The following is a 19,391-nucleotide window of genomic DNA, read 5'->3' on the forward strand; positions in this document are numbered from 1 at the left end:
TCCCCCGTGGGCAGCCCTAGCGCGTGCAGCCGCGGATCTCCAGGTAACTAGGGGTGGGGGATCCCGGCGGGACTGAGGGGAGAGGACCCAGGGGCGGGACCGGGTGGGGGTGGGGACGGGAATCCTGGGTTGGGGGGGGGCATTCACGCGGTGGGACTGGGGGCTGTGGCAGGCTCTGACCACTGTCGACCTCTGACCGCAGACAGCTGCCTCATGTCCACAGCGGTTCTGGCCCCAGTGTCTTCCCTGCATGTGTGACATCCGGCGGTCAGTGTGGTGGCTGGAGTGGGTGCCTGTCCATGAGGGCAGACGCAGCAGCCACAGGCAGACGACCAGCTAGAGTCCTGCCACATCTCCTGATCCACCTGCTCTGAGAAAAGTGTTAAGGGCCACCCAAACTCTGGAGGCATTCAGGGGGCAGTGAGGCTCCGGGGGCCAGAGAAAGGTCCAGGGATCAGCGCATGTGGAGTTGGGGGGGCGGGGGCGGGACACCAGCTAAAGTCTGAGGGGTCGCCATGAGGTCAAACGGGAGTGGGGGAGGGGTTGGCTCAGGGCTCCATGGGTGAATGGGAAGAACCCTGGGGTCACGGTGCCCCAAGTGGTCAGCTGCCATTGGGCAGTGAGGGGGCCGCCCAGGACGGCTGCCCTGAGTGTCCACTGGGCGTCCCAAGCGCCCACCAGCCTGCCGTGTGACCACAGGGTGGCCTGTGTTCTGGATTTCAGCTCCAAGGGCCTGCCTTAGAACCGCCACCCCCTGGAACAAGCAGCCTGGAGCCATGAAGACCAAGAACCGGCCCCCCAGGCGCCGGGTGCCAGCGCAGGACCCAGAGGCCGCCGCAGGGGCACGGACCCCTGACGGGCCCCAGCAGGGTTCGGGGCTGGAGCTGGCCAAGGGTCTGCGGAGCAGGACGGTGCGGGCACAGGGGGCGCGGGCCGAGGGTGGGCGCAGGCGGCCGGGGGCCTCGGGGCCTGGTGGCCGGCGGGAGAACAGCGTCCAGCGGCGGCTGGAGAGCAATGAGCGAGAGCGGCAGCGTATGCACAAGCTGAACAACGCCTTCCAGGCGCTGCGAGAGGTCATCCCGCACGTTCGAGCCGACAAGAAGCTCTCCAAGATTGAGACGCTCACTCTGGCCAAGAACTACATCAAGTCGCTGACCTCCACCATCCTGACCATGTCCAGCGGCCGCCTCCCGGGCCTGGACGGCCCGGGCCCCAAGCTCTACCAGCATTATCAGCAGCAGGCGGCGGCTGGGGGTGCACTGGGCGCCACCGAGCCCCAGCCCGAAGGCCACCTGCAGAGGTACTCCACGCAGATCCACAGCTTCCGGGAGGGCTCCTAGCGCCTGGCCTGGGGTCCGCGGCCTGGCCCGGCCCTGCTGCCTCTGTGCCGAGAGCCCCAGATTGGTGGGGGGACACCCCACGTGGACGTGGCCCCAGCGGCTCCATTTTCCCCGAACGCTCAGCTGCCTCCCTGGGGCATGGCCTGGTCCCCAGGGGACAAGACCAGTTGAGTGGCCTGCTCGAGGCCCTGGCTCTGGGCAGCAGGAGGCCCGAACCTTGACCTAAGTCCCAGGACCTGCTTTTTAATTGACCAGGCTGCAGTTGACAGGCCTTTGTAACTAAATTCTCTCCAGTCCCAACTCCTTCCTGAGACAAAGAGGGGGGGAGGGAGGGAGATTCCAGGAAAAGGTCCATGTGGGTAAGTTTCCACAGTTCCTGCTGAGGCCCCAGGCCCAGGAACAGTCCTCCTCCAACCTGCAACGTGGCCTCTTCGTTCAGGGTAAACTGAGGCACAGAGCAAGCAAAGGCCACGGACACGGAGTGTGGCTAAGCCGAGATGATTGAAGCGTGTAGTTCAGCGTGTGTCAGATAGAAACTCTCAAAACCCCACAAATCCTAATCCGATTACCTCAAATTAATTCTAAAGGGACCTTGGCAGGAAGAAGGGCTGGGATCTTTTCCTTCCTCCTCCTGGGTGGGGCTCCTGACTGTGGAGGGTCAGGCCCCAGGGGCTGCAGCCCAGCTCTCAAGGGCTTACAGACAGATCTGGGAGAACGACCGGGCTCTCCCTCCCTCGGCGTTTGCTGCTCGTGGTCGCGTTTGTCACTGCTGTGGTCGTGTCACTGGCAGAGGGCGGTTGACAAAACTGCAGGGTGTTCTCGGGTCCTGGCTGGAGTTGGGGGCCTGCAGGGCTCTCTGGGGGAGGGATCCTGGGGTGGCAGGAGCTCCCCTCCCCCCGCCTAGTGCTGCTCCTTAAAGGCGGGCCTGGGCAGTTTGGCAGGTCCCCCCCCCCCCCACTCCCCACAGTCCCGGGCCAAGCTTCCTTCTGTGACACTTCTGGCCCCGACAGGCTTTGGCGTCTCTCCTCCCTCATCCCTGTGCCCATGGCCAATATGGGGAGGGGACGAGCAACCTTGGCTGCCACGGGCAGGAACCCCAGTGACAAAGGCTGTGGTGAGCGTAGAGCTGGCCTGGCATAGGAGGCCAGACCTCGCAGCCAGAGCTGTCCCAGAGGCCCTCAGGGGGCCGAGCCGCATGGGGGCAGGGCCACCTCACCCCTCCCCACCCCACCCCAGCCCTGGGGGTCCTGGCCCCAGCCGCTTAATCCCCTCCCTGGCTTGGTGTCAGCATCAAGGACAGCAGGCAACGGCCCTCAGGACAGCCATTTGGGGCTTTGGTCCTGACTTTCCAGATCAGGCCCCATGCCAGGCCCCCTGGGACGCCTGGTCCAATGCCAGCCCCACCGCCCCAGCCATCCCGCAGCACCGTCAGGTGAGGACCCCCGGTACTCCTGGCCTGCCCCTCAGAGGTGGCTGCTCTGGAAGGCCAGTGGGTCAGGACACCCCACCGACTGGAGCCGAGGTTGAGGACCACTTCGAGATCGGGACGGACGGGCCCCACACTCCCTGTGGGTGGTCTGCAAACCTTGTGGTTCTTATTCCGGCAGAGCCGAGGCCAGAGCAGGGGCTCCATGCACCCCTGAACTTGCTGAATGAACCAACAGACTGAGCCGAAAGCACAGGGAGGGGTGCCCCGTGGACACTCCGTCTGGGGGACTATGCCCGATGACCAAGGGTGCTGGAGGGGCTCTGTGTGGGTCACCCCCTAGCAGATGACAGCCTTCAGGGCTCCATCTGTCCCAAACTGGCACCTGCATCCCCTCTGCTTCCCAGGGGGTGACCTGGGCCCAGATGTCTAGTCCTTCTTCCCCTGTGGCCACGTCACAAAGGACCCTCAAAGGTTCCAGTTGCATTTTGGGGTGTTAAATATGGCGGGCAGGTGGAGGAAGGTTCTGGTGATAGGCTAGTGAGGCCTGCTGCTGAGTCTGCTCCCTTGACCTTGTCTGGGACCCCAAGCCCAGTGAGACCCTTCTGCCCGGGGAGGGCGCCCAAAGCCAGCAACCCACTGGCCCCGAGTCCTGCCAGCTGGCCTGCACCCAGGCCTCGCATCCGCCTGCAGAACAGACCTGCATGAGCTCTGGAGGCTGAGATCCCCGCAGACTGGAGCTGAGAAACCAGAACTGTGACTTCGCTGTGTGGGAAACCCTGCCTGGAACTGAGTGGCCGGTGCCCCCGCTGTGATTGTGGTGAAAATGTTCCTTAAATGACCCAAATTTGCTTTGATTTCTCCTAATGGTCCCCTTCAAAGTACTAATGAAACCAATGCTGTGTCCTAAAACAAAAAACAAAAGAGAGATTTCACCCCCGTGACTGCTAACTTTTGCCCCAGGCCGGATGGGGGAGAGGGGACTGCATTTTGATCACAACGTAGCAATAAAAAAATAGCATGTGTTTACACTCTGGTGTGAGTTTTTATTGAATAAAGAGCATCCAAGGAATCAGGATGGTTCGGTGGGGGCGAGCAGGTAGACAGTGGGCACTCAGCAGGACGCGGTCGCCCTGGGGCAAGGGCAAGGTGAAGGCGGCTGCAGACAGCGGAGGGCAGGTCGGCAGATCGCTGCTTGCTGCCGTAGAAGAAATCCACCAGGCCCATCCGCAGACAACCAGATGGTGACGTGTAAACAGACAGGACCACGTCCCCCAGCCCACGCTCACACCTCCTGGTCCCACATGCAGAATTCACCGCAGCGCAGAGACCATCAGCTCCCTCCAGGGCCCCCGCGGGGGAGGGGACCTCAGCCGAGACCTCCTCCAAGTCAGCCTTTGGGTGACAACGCCCTGCGTGGCCAAATGGGATCGGATGCACAGCTGGCCCCTCCTGATGGAATCCCAGGGAAGGCTGGCGTCGGTTCTGTTCCCAAACCAGCAGAGGTGGGCTTGGGCTTCTAACGGCCTCCAGGCAAAGTGTCCGGTTGCAGGAGGCAAACTTGAGGCTTCGCCAGTGGGGTCATAATTGAATAAAAAGCAGCAGAAAAGGTGGTTTTCATTCAAAGAGCTTTCCTACTGGCCTGGCCGGGAAGACTCTTGCCCTGGGGTGTCGGGTTCGGGGCTGCACACCCCATGTCCCTGCGGCCCCTACACAGTGTGATCAGACACAAAGGGGGCCGCCCCCAAAGCCAGCGGGGGAAAGGCTGGCTGAGGGCAGATGCCCACAGTTCTCTGCACGTGGACAGCTTCCCCCGTGCACGCCAAGGCGCCTGTGCCCACCCGGGAAAAAGATGCCCCTCCCCAGCCTTCACTCGCAAGCTGTCAACTCTTGCTGAACCTTTGAACTTAAACCGTGAGTCCGGCTTTGAGAAAAGATGACAGAATGGGGCAAAGTAGCCACAAGACCCATAAGCCATTTTCTTGGGGCGAGGGGCAGTGCCCCTGTGCTGTCTGGGGACACCCAGGGCCTCATGGGTTCAGCTTCCCTGGAAGGCTGCAGGCTCTAGGTTCCCTTTCTGGAAAGACAGGAGGCAGAGGGGGAGAGGGACAGGCTGGAGAGGCAGGGATGAAGGGGCCCCCACCCCACTCCATGGCCCTCCTCGCAGACAGGGACACCGAGGGAGCGTCCATAAAGCTTCACATTTCTGGGCTGGTTCAGCCAGCGCCTCTGAGGTGGCTGTGACCTCGGGCCAGCTTCCCTCAAGGATCCACGTTCAAGAACGGCTCAGACGGGAAGGCTCACTTATCATCCTTGATCCTTCACACCTGCATGAAGCCTCCTTCCAGGTGAGAGGAGACAACCTCAGCAGCGGACCAGGCCGGGGGCCTCCTGCGGGACGCCGGCCACCCCTGAGGGTGCGCCGGGGAGGCCCCGCTCCCCACTGCATTCAGCAGCTCTCTCCTGGGACCTGCCCCTGAGGGCTCTGGTGGCATTTGCCCGGACGGAGATGTGATCCCAGCCCCCCTGGAAGGAGAGAGCCTCGTCACCCGTGCTGCCGGGGGCCCAGGGGAGAGCCCAGGAGATCAAGGACCCCGGAGGGGCTGTGTCCAGGGCCTCCCACCAGCCCCGGCGCCAGGTCCCAGCGCACACGGTGTGACCACGCAGCCCCAGGCCAGCCTTGCTCACCCCAATGCCGTAGTCCCAGCCTTGCCCCTTGGGCTCTCGAGGCTGCACCCCTGTGCGATGACATACGGTCCCCCGGCTCAGGCTATGGCTCCCTTGGACCTTGTTGGCGATAACCCAGACCTGGAACGCAGACCCGTTGAAGCCCGGCCCCCAGCTCCAGTGGGACTGTGGGGATGGCAACAGGGAGAGCAGAGCAAGGACCCGGAGCACCCCAAACCCGCCCTGGGCCTCGCCACCCCCACCCCAGGCACCCAGACCTGGTCCAGGGGCCCCACGGACACTTGGCGCACGTTGTTGGACACATGCTCCCAGCTGGAGCCCTGCGGGTAGCTGGGCGTCACCCCTTGGCGATACCACAGGTTTCCTGGGGAGAGAAGGGCCCAGAACGTCGGAATGGGGCCGGAGACGGAGGGGGCCGGACCACACTTCCGGGGGCTCCTGCGTCCCCAGAGAGAAAGCAGCTCAGGCCGGAGCCGGCTCTGCCCTCTCCACGCTGCCCCCCACCTGAGCCGCATGATCGTCCCGCTGTGCCGGGCTGGCACCATCGCGCTCTCTCTACGCATGAGAAACTGAGGACAAGGAATTCTTTAAACAAATACAGAGAACGGGGCCTGGGCACAAAGCCCCGGTTCCAGTCCTGACTCTGCCCTCTCTTCACCTTGCTTTGCGACAACAGCCGCAGAGCAGAAAAGGGAACTGGCGAGATCCCTGTCCGAGGTGGCACAGGTAGGTGACCTCCGCCGGCCCCGAGCTGCCCGCGGGACTCCCGCGTGGCAGGCCCGAGTGGTACCCTCTAGGAGACGCTCCCAGCAGCCACGCGGCACTGCCTGGCCTCGGCCCCGCGCCCTCTGCTAAGGCCCAGGCAGCCCTGACCAGCCTGCGCGGCTCGCGAGACGGACTCATTCGGAGGCTGATCTCAGGCTGATGGCCCCTCGTGGTGGCTTAGCGAGGTCTTATGTCAGGGACCCGGGGCTGGTGAGGGTCTCATCCCACTGCGGTAGCTCAGGGAACCCCTAATCTCCCCTGGTGGTCACTGAGGATCAGAAACAACTTGCCGTTTTCATCCAAGGCATACACTGACGTCTGCCCCACGGACACCTGCTTCAGTCTCTGCTTGGGGGGGGACGGGATGTGGTACCAGCAGTCACCTGCAGCGAGCGCGAGGTTGGACTCAGGATGTAGCTGGGAGACTCCGATCCTGCCCACGAGCTCATAGACCGTGTGACCCCACCCCCTGCGGCTCACAGGGTCAAGGCAGGTGTGGCTGGCCTCCGTCCCCAGGCCAGCCAGGTCACACACGTGCGACAGGCCTGGCGTGAGCTGAGGGCCAATAGAGCGAGCCCCCCAGCATCCCACTCCGCCCAGGGCCCTCGGAGCCTGTGGCGGCTTCCAGACCGTGGGGTCCAAGGGGCCCATCTCAGAGTAGGGACACCAAGGAGCCCAGCCTGGCATGTGGTGGCCAGCCCATCCCGGGGCCACCACGCACAACCACCACACAGGCCCCCTGTCCTCGTGTGGACGGCAGCAACGTGCAGGCCGCCACCCCTCTGTAGGACCGCCTCGGGGCCAGCCTCCTCCATGCCAGACACTGTCTAGACAGCCAGCCAAGAGCAAGCCAGCCTGGCCTGCGCTCCCAGAGGGTCCCCTGAGTAGTTCCCTGTGCAGGGGGATGCAGGGCTGTCCTGAAGGGCAGGATGCGTGAAGAGCCCACAACCAGCAATGGCCGGGGAAGGGGGCTGAGGCTGGTGAAGGGCAGCTGTGAGGGACTGTCCCACCCCCTGGGCGAGAGTCCCCATCTGTCCTGGGAGGAGGGGGCATGGCCTCTGGTGACAGTCCTGGCTTGGCCCCCGCGCCTGGTCCCCAGGCAGCACTCAGTTGAACTGAACGTTAGGGGACCCATCTTCCTTCCCCCAGAATCGCAAGCACGTGCGGCCTCACCCCGACCAAACCCTGGCCGCCTCTCGTCCCCACGCACAACCGGTGGGGATCATTCTAGGGGGACAGCACTCACCGGCCGGCTGGGCAGGGGACACGGAGCCCCGGTAGAAGGCGGAGCCATCCCTGGCCACGGCCCACACCTGGTGGCAGGCCCCGATGGAGACAGAAGTGAAAGGCTGGTCAGTGCCCACGTGCAGCCAGGAGGAGCCCTGGAGATGGGAGCCAGAGGGGACACTGAGGGCTGCCCGGGCCTAACCTCTGCCCCTCCCCCTGCCCAAGGTCCCAGGTGAACTGGCAGCTCCTCAGGCCAACCTCAGCCTCAGCTCCCACTGCCCAGGGAACCTAGTGACCCCTAAGGGCCACATCCTGGGGCCGCCGGTCCCCGGGACTGTCCTGGGCAGGCCCCTGGAGGCCTGAGCCCAGCCGGACTTTGGTCCAGAGTTCTATTTTGCAAAGAATCCGCCAGAACCCCCAGAAGGGCCCAAGGGCTGGCAGGTGAGGCAGGGTGCTCACCGCGGGGTTGAGCTCAGACACACCCAGACGACACAGCACATCCCCCTTGTCACTGATGGCCCAGAGGGCGATGCTGTGCCCGCTTCTGTTGGCACCTGGGCTCTCCGGGATGATGGACACATCCGCAAGGGCAAGAGGGCCCACCTCCAGCCAAGGCCCACTGGTCACCAGCTTGCACTTTCTGCGGTGGGAGACGTCAGAGCCCCGGGTCTGATGCTGCAGGAAGCTCCCCTTCTGCCCACCCGGCCTCTGGGGCCCCTGAGGGGAGGGCCGCGACCACCCCCAGGGCCCACATGGGCACCCCTTTCCGCTGGGCAGGAATGAGGGGTCTGGAGAGGCCCCGCCCCACCCTGCCCTGCCCCCAGCCAGGCCTCCCATCCCCGACCTGCCTGTCCTGCTGGGAGCAGAATCTGCCAGTGACATTTCTCTTGTTTGTTCTTGAAAACAAACTCTTCAGAAACCAGAGAGCAGTTGGGAGCCCAAGGGCATTTCCTGGGCTGACATTTACTTTGATTCTGTTTCCCTCCCACCCTCTCTCTCCCTGGCGGTGGCTTTTCTTCCAAGGGGACTGGTGAGGGGGGGACCTGTAGGCGGGGACGAGGCCACGCCTCCCAGTTACCACTTTACCTAGCCCAGCACCTTCTCCTCACAAAATCCTTCATGGTTTTGTACCCGTGGTACGAACTGCAAGAGGAAGAAGCCCAAATCAAGAGCACGTTGTGCAAGTTTCCAGAAAGTGACAATACTGCACACACACACACACACACACACACACACACACACGTTCTTTTTCCGCCCGTTAAAGGGCGGAGCCTGTGAGCCGCGGCGTGAGCGCAACAGGCAGCAGCTATCACAGGACACGAGGCTGATCCGTCAGACGCCTCCAGCTCGGCTGGGGTCTCCGGGGTTCAGGTCTCCCTGGGGTCAAGGTCCACGGGCCAGGATGTGGCAGCTGCCGAACCAGGGGGCTCTGAGTCCTCCTCACCACTGGGCCCACCAGAGCCCTTCTGGGGAACAGACGAGCTGAGGCCAAGAGGAGGGTCAGTCCAGGAGGCTCAGATGTGGCTGGAGGGGATGCCTGCGGGTTCGCCTGCCCCTGATGCCTGCCTGGTCGGCCCCGAGCCTGTCCCGCTCAGAAGCCCTGGCTTGGGCTCCCACTGCTCCGCCTTCCACTTGGATGTGACTTGTGCACCGCAAAGGGCCTGCCGCCCACCAGTGCCATGTACCCACCGGCCACCAGGCCCCCCCCCACACCCCCGCTTTGCAGACTTGTCATCCACATCTCCCTTTGCCTCTCAGGACCGCACTGGCCTCACTCCACCCTTTGTTCAAGCTGCCCCTTCACCCGATACCTTCCTCCTGCCACCCCCACCCATCACCGGGTCCCTGGGTGGCCCTCCCGGAACGGACAAGCTGGGGGCTTAGGGAGCCAGGACGGCCCTCCCTGAGTCTATCTGCAGAACCAAGTGATCGGCCCCAAACCCTGCTGGCAGCTGAGGGGGGCATCCAGGGGTCTGCTCCTCGGCCACGCCCTGGGGCTTGTGGGGGGCCGGAGTGACCCAGGACAGCAGGGCAGGGATGCTGCGTGGCAGAGAGACGCTTACGCAGGGAAGTCACTGGCATACTGCCAGCCCTCCTGGTCGGTGCCCCCAGGAATGCTGAAGTCCACAGCCCAGTCAGAAACCTGCGGGGAGAGGCAGGTTAGCACAGGCGGCCCCCGGCCCTGGCCCCGGCCCCGGCCCGGAGCTCACCCAGGTCCACTGCAGGGACGGGGGCTTCGTGCTGGCCTTGGTGCGTTCCTGCAGCCCCGAGGCGTCGCTCCACATGTACCGGTCGGTGGGCAGACCCCTGTGTGGACAACAGGCGTGGTGGGGTCACATGAAGAGGAGAGAACGGCCAGCACCAGCTGGTGGCAGACAAGACGGGAGCTCCTGGGACATCTGCGTCGGAAGGGGTGAGGGGCAAAAACAGGGCTGCCCCAGGGCAGGATCTGCCCGAGGGCTGCGGTGCACTGTGGTCTGGGAGCCCACGTCTTCCCCCAAGAGATGTCACAGCCCCAGTACCTGTGAGCGAGAGGTGATCAAGTTGGCATGAGGTCACTAGGGTGGGCCCTAGACCAACATGACAGTGTCCTTACTGAGTTCAAACTTCCCGAATTGGGAAGGCGATGTGAACACAGCAGGGACATTACCACAAACCAAGGGATGCCTGTGGCTCCAGGCTGGGAGGCTGGGAGCAGATCTTCCCTTGAGGCCCCCGGGATTAAGTGGCCCTGCCCGCACCTTGATTCCAGACCGCCCCCGCCAGCCTCCAGAACTGGGGGAGAGTCAACGTCCACTGTTTAAACTGCCCAGCGTGTCGTGCTTGGTGACGGCAGCTGAGCCGACCCAGACAGAGTGACAAGGGCACACGGTGGTGTCAGGCAGCTGGCCGTGAGGCTCAGGGGGCGGGAGCCGTGGCCCTCAGTGCGCATGGTGCCGCCCCGTCCCGCTTCCTAAGGACCGAGGAGGAAGGGGGGACGCTACCCACAGCCCATGCGGAGGTTTCCAGGACGTATTTGGGCCACGGGTATCAACTGCCTTAGAAAAAGCTCACGCCCCGGTTTGCTGGGGTGGACAGAGAAACTCCCAAGTATTTACACACAAGGAAATCCCTCGAGCCGCTTGTACAACACCGTGAGGTCACGCACGATCTACCTGTCCGAGGCTGAGCGGAGGGTAGATGTTGAGCTGGGTCGCCCTTGGGTATCGATCGGTGGGGCCATCACCGTCTTTATGTTCCCGCCGAGACTGTGGCTGAGGCTTACCTGCTGGAGTAGCCGGTGACGGGGTTCCAGCGCTGGTTCTCGTAGATGTAGACGCATTTCACGTCTGACTGTGTGTAGATGTTGCTGGTGCTGCTGGCCAGGCCTGGGGGGAGAGGAGGCTGACGGATGGGGACTCAGGCTTCCGTCAGAAGCACTGAAAGGGGCAGAGGAAGGACGGGGAGGGCCAGCAGAGAGGGGCTCACCGGGCTGCGGAGCGGATGTCCCAGGGGCTGGCCTGGGTTTCTCTCCCCATGATTATTCTGGGCTGTACACCCTCCAGGAGAACAACGTGAGGCACACTCAACCTCCCGCCCATGCCACCTTCTAGCTCTGGTCTTGGTCCCCCCCTTCTCTCCCTGTCTTCCCACTTAACCAGGCACCAGGCAGGTGGGGGGCCCCACCAGCTCCTTCTTTACTAAGACTCACATAATGTCTGTGAACCCCAATTTCCTCATTTGTAAAAATGGGGACAAACGTTAATTTCTGCCTCACAAATCAGGGTGCTGTTAAGCCTGGGAATGTGAAACTCCTGTGGTCTCAGTGGACCACAGCTGCTTCTACGGGACTGGCCACCCCTCACTGCAGGGCATGCGGGCTGTGGCATGGAATTTTCCACCTGAGGGTTTGCTTCCCGCCTCATCTCCCAGAACCAGACACAAGGCCCTTGCTTCCCAGAACTGGGGTGGGGGTGGGCAATAGGGGTTCAGCAAGCTCTCATGCCCTAAGGCATGACCCACCCATTCAGGGGCTAGAATTCTGAGACCCAGGCCCCAGGGCTGCCCCCAGTGTACCCTGAGGCCTCGTCTGTGAAATGAGGGGTGAAGGTAGCTGCCTTTCTAGAACCTTAAAGGACCCCGGCTCAACTGTGGGTGCAGGACCGAGGCAAGGTCTGGTCTTCAGCTCTCACACCTCATGGGTTGGCCACGGGACCATCCTTTGTGGAAGCTGGTGGCCGTGGTGAAGGTCACCCGTCAGCCAGCTGCCAGCGGAGAGTCAACACCGGGAAAGTGGCTCCGGTGTGGGGTGGGGAAGCCAGATGGGCGGGGAGGGGACGGGCCGGGAAGGCCCGGGGAGCTGGCCGCCCTCACCTTGGAAGCAGCTGCCGCCGCCCGTGTAGACCCAGGCCGTGTGGTCGTAGCCGATGCCCCACACCACACCCTGGCCGTTGGCTTCCACCACCCGTAGGTGACCTCCCATCTGACGCCAGAACCTGGGAGCGAGGGGAGAGGGCAGGGAGAAGCGTGTCCCGGTGGCCTTGGCAGCCTCCTCCCCCTGCAGCCGTTTGCTCGGTTGCCTGCCTCGAATATCCCGTTTTTATTCATCTTCAATCCCCAAGTGGAGGACTTCCTGAGGGACGATGGCACCTGCCTGGTTTCCATTCGGTAGTGATCAGAGCTAACTCAGCCCCAGAGTCAGCAGGGCGGGGACCAAGCCAGCAGCCCTCACGTGACATGCCCCCTGGGGGCCTGGGACGGACATCTCATGGCAGAAAGCAGGGTCATCTCATCAGGATGAGCCACGACACGGGCCAGCACACTGAGGTGACAGTGCAGCCTCCCGGGTGGGCAAAGTACAGGCTGCTACCTGGGTCACCCTCCTGTGGGTCCATGTCCTGCTACTGTCACTGGAGGCAGTGTGACTTGTTCCTCCGGGTGCAACACACAGGGCCTCCAAGAACGGAGGACCAAAGGTGGACAGACTCGCCCACTCTCCCCTCTCGAGCGGGGCCTCCTGGCCTCACCTACATTGGGCTCGGGGCCACCTAGAGGGGGCCCTAGGTCAGTGCGGGGAGCTAGGTACCCCCTGCTTCCCCACCTCAAATTCCGGGTGCCCCAGAACGGTGCCACCACCGCCCCCCCGTGGACGACCTGGTTCCGTCTCCTGGTTTTGAATGCCACCTACAGAGCCACCTCGCTCCTGGCCCCCAACACCTGCCTGAGCCCTGCCAAGTTTCCAGTCCCCCTCGGGGTCGTCGAACAGGCCCAGGAAGACTTGAGACCTGGGAGCCAGACTGCGGTTCCCGCCCCGGTGGGCGGTGGGCGGTGGGCGGTGGGAGGCGAGGCCAGGGCGAGGCTGACTGACTCACATCTGGTCGCAGGGCAGCACGTGCTCGGGGGCCTCCAGGTTCGGGCTGGGCTCGCTCACGAAGATGTCCCCCTTGCAGGTGATGGACCAGATGGCCTGTGGGGAGGGGCGGCCGTGGACCCTCCGGCTCTCACAGCAGGACAGGTTAAGCAGGGCAAGCTGGTGTGGGGAGACGGTGGGTCACTGTTGGGAGGGGGGCGGCCGGCAGGCCGAGGCCAGGCTTCCCTGAGACCGCTGCCCACTGAGCCCGGACCATCGTCCGTGTAACCACTCACCCAGTCGTTCATGTCCTGCTCGGTGGCGGCGGCCAGACGCACAGGCCACCTCTGCCGGGTCCTCTCAGGGGTGTAAAGGGCGAAGGAGTGCTTGGTCTCGTTGAGCACGGGGACCAGCACGGTCACCTCATTGAGGAACACATGGATGTACTGTTCACAGAGGGTGGAGGGCGGGGCTGTCACCAGGGCACGGTGGCCCCGTGGGGCTGGGGGCACAGCGGACCTTCGGGCGGAGCCCCTGCCGCGGCGGACTGACCGGGGTGGTCTGGGTCACGGGTCACCCCTGATTCCACAGAGCCGGTCCCAGAGGCCCCCAGGGCCTGTGGGGTTTTAGCGGTGGGCTCTGGGACCAAGCAAGTTCTGCACGGAGGCCTAGTTCACGAGCAACCACATTAGTTACATTCTCCGTGTCCACAGGACCACCCTCGGCCCTGGCTGACTGGGTTCAAACCCCGGTCCTCGGAGGGCTGAGCGGCTCCACCTCTGAGGCTGATTTCTCCTCTGAAATGCCAGGGGCTGCCGGCGGCTCAGTGAGGCTGCAGCAGGGGGGGCCTCCACACCTGCCCCCCACCGCCGGGGCTGCTGTCACCACGGGCTGGACACGTCCCCCCCCCCCCCCCCCCCCCGCCGAGCACCTGGGGGGCCTGGGTCCCGGTCCCCGGTGTGCCCTTCTCACGGGACCCCCCACGCACCTTCTTCTCCTCGTGGACCACATAGTAGATGAAAAGGATGCTGTCCCGAGCCCCGTCGAGCCCCGTGAACTGCTCCAGGGCCACGCGGACGTCCACCCACTTGTGAGGCTTCCAGTCACACCACCACTGCAGGGCCCCCGTCTTCACCCACACCGACTGCGGCACGGGCCCCCAGCGCACGGGACAGAGTCACAAGCGGGCCCCGCGTGCACCCAGCTCCCCGACCTCCCGCAGTGACGGAGATGGTGCTCTCGTACACCCGGCAGGTGCCGAGCCCACAAGCCGGGGTCGTCTATGCACAACCTCCTCGTTCTCAAACAGCCCGTGGCGGGGGTGGGGGGGTGGCGGTGGCAGCGGGCACCGTTACCCCACGCTCTAGACGGGGAAGCTGAGGCTCGGGAAGGTGCTGTGCCTGACCCAGTGTCACAAAGCTTGGCGACTGCCCGCCTGCTCACCTGCTCCACCGCCTGCTCGTAGTGCCGGAAGTTCTCCAGCTCCCGCTTGGTCCTCTCCGAGAGCTGCTGGAAGATCTGCTTCCGCCAGGCGGCGGTCTGGGCCGGCGTGATGGACAGGGACAGCGTCTGCATCGAGGGGGACAGGCCTGCAGGCCAGCGGAGCCTCAGAGCCAGGGCTTCTGTTTTTGTTTTTCACCAGCCTTTTCTGGCTGGAGAGCTATGAGCTCTGTAAAATGCCCCACAAGGGCGTGTGGGGGGCTCGGTCGCTTGGGCGTCCCACCCTTGATTTCGGCTCAGGTCACGATCCCAGGGTTGTGGGACCGAGCCCCGCCTGTAAAAGGCCACCACCGCCAGGGCAGGGAGAGGGGAAGGGGCGCCCTGCCCCGCTGGTCTCCGAAAGCTGCTGACAGGCCGGCTGGACCAGAGGGGGCGTCCAGGCAGGACATCGGGTCGGCTCCCCCAGCACGGAGCACCCTCTGGGGCGCTCGGCCCCCGGACACCTGTGCTCACCCGACTGGACGGTGAACCACTTGAGCACGGTGTGGGCCTCCACGGCGCAGTCTCCTCCTGACACCCAGGCCCAGAGGGGGTGGTCATCGGCCCCGTAGGGCTCCTCCAAGCCCAGCGGGAGGAGCCCCAGCGAGGAGAGGCCAGTGGTCTCTGGAAAGCCAGCAGCCGAGCGGCCGGGTGCTCTCCTGGGCTCCTTCAGGTCAATATTGGTCCAGGGCAGTTCGGCCAGGGTGGAGGCCGGGCCAGGGCAAGGCTCAAGCCCCGGGGTCTGAATGGCAGGGCCAGCGACCTCCTCCTCGCCGGGCTCTGTGGTCCTGCCGGTGCCTGAGCCCGGGGCCAAGCTGTCCCTGGGCTTCCCGGGACTGTCTCCAGACTCTGCAGGACCAGGCCGGTCTGGACCCGGTCTCTCGGCTTCTGAGGAGGCGTCCGTGTCGCTCGGTGCACAGGACTCACCACTGCCCCTCACCTCGTCGCCGAAGAAGCAGCCGGCACTGGGAACAAAAAGGGCAGACCCGTGACCCCTTCGAGGGAGGAACACGCGCTGCCGTGGGCAGGCCTGGCTCGTCCGCCGTGACCCCGGGCGAGCCACAGCCACGCCGCCACGCGCCACACACGAACAGCTACCTCCCACGGAACTGGAGAAGCCAGGTCACATCCCAGGTCGATCAAATCATTGGCAGTCCTATTATTTTCTCACTGTGGCAAAGGACCTGTGACGGAAAACTGACCGTCTCAAACGATGCGGCATGCAATACACGTGCAATGTCGTGCGACCGCGACTACCTAGTGCCAGAACTCTGTCGTCACCCCCACACGGAAGGCCCGTACCCATTAAGGAGCCGCACTCCATACTCCTCTTTCCCTGCCCAAACCTCCAGGTTTAGGTAGAAACGGTATCATACAACACGCGATCTTTTGCGACTGGCCTCTCTCGCTTAGCACGACGATGTCACCGCTCACCCGTGTCGCGGCACAAATCAGTACCGCATCCCTTTTACTGCTGAAAAATATCCCGCTGTAGGGATAGGCCACATTTATTCCTTTATTCGTGGATGGACTTTGGAGTTGTTTTCACCTTTCTGCTGTCGCGAGTAACGCTTCTATAAACATTCACATCCGAATTTTTGTTTGAACCGTTTCCAGTTCTTCTGGGTGTATGTCGAGGAGGGCGAGCGCTGGGCCACACGGGAATTCTAGCTTTAACTTCTTGAGCAACTGCCACACTATTTTCCACAGCAGCCACACCATTCTCTCCACATCTTGTCAACACCTGTTACCCCTTTCTTTTTTGACTGTAGCCCTCCTGGTGGGTGGGAAGGGGCATCTCACTTTGGGTTCTGATTTGCATTTCCCTGGTGACAAACGACGCCGGGCATCTTTTTCTGTGTGCTTTGGAGAAACACCTATTCGAGTCCCTTGCCCTTTTTAAACTGAGTTGTCTTGTTGTTAGTTCTAAGAGTTCTTTATATATTCTAGATGCTAGGTTCTTGTCAAATGTATGATTTGCAAATATTTCCTCCCACTCTGTGGATGGTCTCTTCCCTTTCCTGGTAGTATCCTTTGATGCACAAAGGGTTTTCATTTTGATGAAATTCTGGTTGATCTATTTTTTTTTTTTTTTCCTTTGGGTTCTGTGGTTTCTGGTCACATTAAAGAAGCCATTGCCAGACCCTAGGTTGGGCGTCTGTAGTTTTGAAAGCTTCTCAGCTGATTCCAATATTTAAGAGCTACCAGCTGAGAGCCTAAACCCTCAGGTAAATGAGGAAGGCGCAGCCCGGCCGGTCTCCCGGCCCTCTCAGCAGAGTGAGGACGGCCGTGCTGGGGGAGCAAAGGGGTGTGGACCAGGGTCTGGGCAGGGCCCACGCTGCAGACAGGAATGTGGCCAGCTGTGGAGCACTGTACCAAGGGTTCCCGTGCCATAGGACCAGGCAGGTAAGCACTTCGGGCAATCGTGTTACGGAGCCAAGGCGTCCCCAGCTGAGCTGCTAAGTCATCTGCCGGCACTGAACGCCAGAGGCCAGAGCTGGGACTCATCCCCTCTCTACCCCCGTGGCCCTCAAAACTGTAGCAGCGGCGAGCCTGGGACCTTGTGTCTAACGCAAAATCTACTGAAACAGAAGCCCGGGGGCTGGGGCCTGGCCATCTGGGTGGGAACAAGGCCTCCAGGCATTTCTGGTGCCCGCCCAAGTTTGAGAGCCCTGCTGTAGACTGGAGAGAGCCCCAGTCTTCTTCCCTGTGGTCCTCTGACGGAGCGGTCTTTGCCTGCACCCCACGAAGAAGTCGTTTCTGTCCGAGACCTTGACACTTTGGAACCAGTGGATCAGCCCTGCTCAGGGCCGACCCCTGGCTCCAACATGGACAACGCACCCACCTGCCACCTCCAGCAAGCCTGCTCCCATGCGCCACCCTCGGGCTGAGCAGGGGCACTGGGAGCAGGAAGGAGGAGACCTCACAGGCCATGGCTCTTGTGGGCCGAACCTGGTTCTTCCCTGCCTGGGACAAGGCCCAGCACCCCACTGAGAGGCCACCGACGGCCCTTCCCGACCCGACCTCTCCATGCCCTGCTGCCCTTGGGATCACCTGAGGAGACTTGATGAGCTACCAGAGTGTGACCGGTCACACTCTCGGCTGGCGACGATGGCCTTCCATGTTTTCCCACTGAGCTCGCTCTGGGTGACACCCTGACGGAAGTATATGGCCCGGTCCTCACAGCCAATGCCCCACACCTGGCAGAGAGAGGGACTGCTGGGTGGGAGGCCAGCACAGACCCTTTCTGGGGTGTGAGGGGAGGGCAAGGAGTAGGGGACAGCACCCTAAGGCTGGAGGACATGTCTGCAAATGCAGGCAGGAGCCCCCGGCCTTATGCGCGGTCGGGTGCGCATGTGCACGAGTGTTAGGGCCCGGAGGACGATGGGGTGGATGTGGGGTGTGTGCACAAGTCAGACACAGGGAGCAGAGGCCAGAGAGGACCGGGGAGGGCACGGCACCAAGCTCAGGAGAAGCAGGGACCCTGTCCTGGCTCCCCAACCTCAGGCAGACCCTGGGCTTTGGGGCAACAGAGTCCAGGTGAGGTGCTGATGCCACTGGGTGCTGTGCCGGCACACAGCGTCCACCCAGGCCCCCGGCTTCTGAGTAGCCCCTGGTGGGAGGACAGCTGTTCCCCAAGTGCGCCCAGAGAAGGGTCTGGGTCTTTTTAAAGATGCAAAATAGGAGCGCCCGGGTGACTCAGTGGGTCAAGTGTCTGACTCCGGACTTCCGCTCACGTCACGATCTCATGGTTTCGTGAATTCGAGCCCCGCGTCAGGCTCCGTGTGGACAGTGTGGAACCTGCTTGGAATTCTCTCTCTCTGCCCCTCCCCCGCTCGGGCTGTCTCTCTCAAAATAAATAAACTGAAAAAAAATTAAAGATGCAAAACAACCTCCTTGACTCTGACCTCCTTTTCAATGAGAAAGGGAGCTGGGCAGGCATCCTCCTGCTCTCCACCTGCAGGCACGAAGGAGGGCGTGCCGAGCAGCTGGGGGGGCCCGGGGAGCAGCCCGTTTTGGGCCCTGGCCTGCAGGGCTGCCTACGGGAGTGTCTACGGGGCTGCATCCGCCCAGGGTGGTCCCAGTGGCCTTGCTGGGAGGGCTGCGGTGTCTCCAGGCTGGCCTCCGTCCTCAGCCCCCACGTGCACTAGCTGGAGCCCGTCTGGCCCCTGGCCGCTGTGTGCCCAGCTGACTGGGGTGGGGGGGGAGGACAGCGAGGGGGCCCAGGGGAGGCCAGCACCCCTGCCCTGGGAAGAGCTTCTAGGGCGGTGCGTTGGGACACAGGGAGTCTGAAAAGCAGCCAAGCCTCCTTCTCTACCAGGAAACACACTCTGTGGGGACGTTTAGGAGATGCCGCACCCATCAACTTGGGAAGATCACTTTCACTCTTCACTTACTGAGTGGATTTTGCCCAAATACTTCTCCGCAAAACCCCTCAAGTCTCCAGGGTGTGCTCCCCACGACTGCTCTGCGGAGGGGCCTGGGATGAGCAGGGGCTCTGGGACCCTGGGCAGAGCTAGCCCCCCCGGGTGCCCCTGCAGGCGGGAAGCCTCAGGAGGTGCTGGTACCCCTCCCCCCACCCGTGCAGGCATCACGAGCAGGCCCGGCTGGAAGGGGCGGCAGGAAGCATCAGGAGCCCCTGCTCTGAGACAGACCCCTGCTGTGTACGAACTGCTGACCCTGGCCGTTGGGACCCACAGCTCAGCGTCACACGCACACCTGGTCATTCAGCCCCACGTTCACCATCGTCATTTCTCCGACCATCTCGATCCAGCTGGTGCCACAGGGGTTGTGCGAGTTGATGCCTCTTCGGAACCACACCTAGGAAGGTCAGAACCAAACACACCCCCTTGGAGGGCCGCTGAACGAGATTAATTTTTAAAGGTTCTGGAAGGACCAATGAATAATTTGGTCCTCTGGTCTCTGGCTCATGGCCACAAATGAGCACAGCACATCACTGAGAGAGATGTCATCTGTGTCCCTCTTCCCCATACCTCCCGCTGCACCTCCTTCTGAGCGTGGCACTGTCCCACAGGGCTGAGGGTCACCTGCCCCCAGCCACACCTGTCCTAGCGGCTTCCTGTCTATTCTCTGGCAGAGGGCATTGCCCCTCCGGGAGACAAGGCTGCCTGAATCT

General features: G+C 62.9%; 2 protein-coding genes across 5 annotated transcripts in view; one reads left to right on the forward strand and one right to left on the reverse strand.

The window, feature by feature from the left end:
* BHLHA15 (basic helix-loop-helix family member a15) lies at positions 1-3,791 on the forward strand. Its single transcript, XM_047089136.1, has 2 exons — positions 1-43; positions 724-3,791. Exon 2 carries the CDS (start codon positions 777-779, stop codon positions 1,338-1,340), a length of 564 nt encoding a protein of 187 aa, XP_046945092.1. The 5' UTR covers positions 1-43; positions 724-776; the 3' UTR covers positions 1,341-3,791.
* Positions 3,792-19,391, reverse strand: part of TECPR1 (tectonin beta-propeller repeat containing 1) — a 25,723-nt gene continuing 10,123 nt past the window's right edge. For all 4 annotated transcript variants that reach the window (XM_047089132.1, XM_047089135.1, XM_047089131.1 and 1 more), the window contains 18 exons: positions 18,974-19,075; positions 17,309-17,454; positions 14,729-15,219; positions 14,219-14,364; positions 13,764-13,919; positions 13,072-13,221; positions 12,798-12,955; positions 11,800-11,921; positions 10,712-10,814; positions 9,657-9,753; positions 9,510-9,589; positions 8,533-8,589; positions 7,906-8,086; positions 7,466-7,601; positions 6,510-6,602; positions 5,712-5,818; positions 5,455-5,574; positions 3,792-5,292 (listed from right to left, as the gene is read on the reverse strand). In XM_047089132.1, the coding sequence (XP_046945088.1) occupies positions 5,131-5,292; positions 5,455-5,574; positions 5,712-5,818; positions 6,510-6,602; positions 7,466-7,601; positions 7,906-8,086; positions 8,533-8,589; positions 9,510-9,589; positions 9,657-9,753; positions 10,712-10,814; positions 11,800-11,921; positions 12,798-12,955; positions 13,072-13,221; positions 13,764-13,919; positions 14,219-14,364; positions 14,729-15,219; positions 17,309-17,454; positions 18,974-19,075 (2,607 nt within the window). In that variant the 3' untranslated portion in view covers positions 3,792-5,130. The remainder of the gene's footprint in view (positions 5,293-5,454; positions 5,575-5,711; positions 5,819-6,509; positions 6,603-7,465; positions 7,602-7,905; positions 8,087-8,532; positions 8,590-9,509; positions 9,590-9,656; positions 9,754-10,711; positions 10,815-11,799; positions 11,922-12,797; positions 12,956-13,071; positions 13,222-13,763; positions 13,920-14,218; positions 14,365-14,728; positions 15,220-17,308; positions 17,455-18,973; positions 19,076-19,391) is intronic.

The sequence above is a fragment of the Lynx rufus genome, unplaced genomic scaffold (genome assembly GCF_022079265.1).
Source record: "Lynx rufus isolate CCGP_SWC_20201006 ecotype Redwood Valley unplaced genomic scaffold, mLynRuf1.p SCAF_27, whole genome shotgun sequence".
NCBI lineage: Eukaryota > Metazoa > Chordata > Mammalia > Carnivora > Felidae > Lynx > Lynx rufus.